The following is a 2,625-nucleotide window of genomic DNA, read 5'->3' as shown; positions in this document are numbered from 1 at the left end:
CATGAACGCCCAACTCCTAGAGCGGACATATGATATCCAACGGTTGGTGAGTTCCTTCTCTTCTGTGTCCTTTGTCTTCTCCTTTCCCTTCTATGGAATCTTACTCTCTTGAAGTAATCTTGTTCCTTTACCCTTTTAGAGTGGCCAGCTCAATGAGATGAGCGAATCTCAGGACTTCTTTGGGAATCGCTGTCAGCAATACTTAGAGGAGAACAGGTACCTTCGAAGGTAGTTAGCATCTACAGTACTCTTCCCATTGCCATCCATGGCACATGATGATGATGATGATGGCGACGATGGTGATGATGATGCTGAGGTTATTCCGAAGGCTGAGAGCGAGGCTTCATCCTCCGGTGGCGAGAATTAGCCTTCTCCCCCTCCCCAAGTTATTACACATACTTTTTCTTTTATAAAATAGGGAAATTGATTTGTAACAATGCTTGTTCCATTGATCTCCTTTTTAAGTGTGGGGCTAATGAAATATTTTATGTAGTTGAAAAGAGAAAGAGAAGAAAATAGGCACAAACCGAACCTAACTTGTTTAAAAAAACCCAGTACCGAACCGAATCCAAACCGATATCAACCCGTTATCATAAACCGAAACCGACATGAAACCAAACTGCACCGAAACCGAAAATGAGCCAAAATCGAAAAGTTCTATGGAATACTCAACACCATCATGGAAAGTGCCGCAGCCTCTTCTGAAAGGGACTTATTCTCCACAATTCGCCTCAGGATTGGTGAATATGTTGCAAGAGGAAGGACCAATCCGGGACCGACATCATTAATCTAGCCTATTCCTTGGTATTTAGGGAAGGATGAGCAGGCACGTCAGATAAGAGCAGAGAAAATGCAAGTTTGCGCCCATTGCGCTAGAACAAACTGTGATGGGAATGTCAGAACAGGTGGACAATTGTGTGATCGTGGCAGGGGCACAGCATCCAACAATCAGCTTTGGAAGTTGAATTTCTTAGAGCTTGGGCTAGAAGGCCTTGATATAGGGGCACCTCTGTGCAAGTACAGTTTCTCACCATTTGAATTTTGCCATATGATTTAAGAGCAAGAAATCCATGAAAAGGAAGAAGTGGATGATTTCACACGAGTGACACCTAAGCTTCTCAAAGTAGTGTCGGCATTGGACATAGGACAATCTCTGTCAAAAGAAATCTCTCTTATACATATAGGGGGAGACACTGATGATAGTACGGATGAAGCTGATGACATGGAAGTTTATAAAGAATGGATGGAATATGCCGAAGAAGAGCAAGGCCCTGAGTCGGCCGAAGAAGGATTCCACACAATGGAGTGGGTAAACAACATTGGGAATGATAATAGTGATGATCCCACCGATCTCATCCAACCAATTTTGTTGAGTGACGATGAAAGTAGAGATGATGAGGAGATATCATCCCCTGAAGCTCCAAGAGGAGAATGGACTGTGTCTAGAGAAGACTTTGATCGTTGGAGCATGAGTATCTTTTATCAGACGTCAGACATACTAGACATCACCACTAATACTCAGGAAATCCTCTACAAGGCCACTTCCCTATTCCCGAATTTGGTGTGCAGTAGTTTTGCAACACGATGTGAAAGGCTAGTAATGCCAAACGAAAATGACATACTTGCTCGGACTCTACATAAGTTAAAGAATATGGCTTGGCTGGCCAATGCCCTGGCACATGATCTTTTCAGAGACCCTCCAGAAGATCTTGCACTCTTCTTGGATACTCTATCATACCCCGAACCTCTAAGGAGAAGTGAAGTGTGGGAAGCATGGGTCAATGACATCAATCTGGGAGAATCTCACATTGACCCGACAGATAACATCCATCCTATGGAGATTGACAATGGAGAGGACTCAGGAAGAGAAGATTCATCCAAAGAAAATGAAAGCGAACAGGAATTTGGACCCAGAGAGTTAGACGATGAAGAGTCAGAACGGTGGGAAGAATCTGAAGAAGAGAGTTCTGATGAAAGGGAAGAGCCTTATCGGCCGGTGACATGTCTTGACAAGTACGAGAATATTTGTGGGCCAACACCATAGGATTTACCATTCAGGTAAACAAGAACCGTAGAAATGTTGACAAAATCTAAGAAATGCTCACAAAAATGGTGGTCATAGACGACAAGTATCAAGAGGAACTTCAGCAGCTGGAACTTGTTAAATCGCAGTGGTCACTCCCTCAGGCAGTATGTCATCTAGAGAATTCTGTGAGATTGGCTCTAGCCTTGGCACAAGATTTGTGCGGGACTCCTCCTTCCTCCCCTAACCGCGGGAGTAGGGAATACTATGAATGGGTAAAAGCGCATGACGATTTCATCCTTTGCCATGTCAATGAAGAAAGATTGACTAATGATGCGATAGGGAATATTCACCCAGTCATTTTAAGTCCTAAAGAGAGTTCAAAGTCCAACACTGGAAGTTCTGATTCTCAAGAAGAAGAGAAGAATTACAACTTCTACAAGTCTTTGGCCGAAGCAAAAAGAATGTACCAAGCGGCTTTGAAGACTTTCCAGGCCATAAATCTGCCGATCCCTGAGGATCCAGCAAGCCCTGATCATCATCTTATGGTCCAGTAGATTACCAAGAAGCAAGAATCTTTGTCTGAAATCCTAGGCCAGGCT

General features: G+C 43.6%; 1 protein-coding gene across 1 annotated transcript; it reads left to right on the top strand.

Annotated features, from left to right (window-relative positions):
- Nucleotides 1–265: 265 nt before the first annotated feature.
- On the top strand, nt 266–2,044 carry LOC122650669 (something about silencing protein 10-like). Its single transcript, XM_043844065.1, has 2 exons — nt 266–353; nt 1,059–2,044. The coding sequence occupies exons 1-2, from the start codon at nt 266–268 to the stop codon at nt 2,042–2,044; spliced, it is 1,074 nt and encodes a 357-aa protein (XP_043700000.1).
- The last annotated feature ends 581 nt before the right edge of the window (nt 2,045–2,625 follow it).

This window comes from Telopea speciosissima, chromosome 2, assembly GCF_018873765.1.
Source record: "Telopea speciosissima isolate NSW1024214 ecotype Mountain lineage chromosome 2, Tspe_v1, whole genome shotgun sequence".
NCBI lineage: Eukaryota > Viridiplantae > Streptophyta > Magnoliopsida > Proteales > Proteaceae > Telopea > Telopea speciosissima.
This window is presented reverse-complemented; position numbering and strand designations above follow the sequence as displayed.

Bases quoted from the DNA above. Each gene is read 5' to 3' on its own strand.
- LOC122650669 (XM_043844065.1), top strand. From the start codon at position 266: ATGGCACATGATGATGATGATGATGGCGACGATGGTGATGATGATGCT. The intron at 354-1,058 runs GTGGCGAGAATT...ATATGATTTAAG, and splicing joins GAGCGAGGCTTCATCCTCCG to AGCAAGAAATCCATGAAAAG.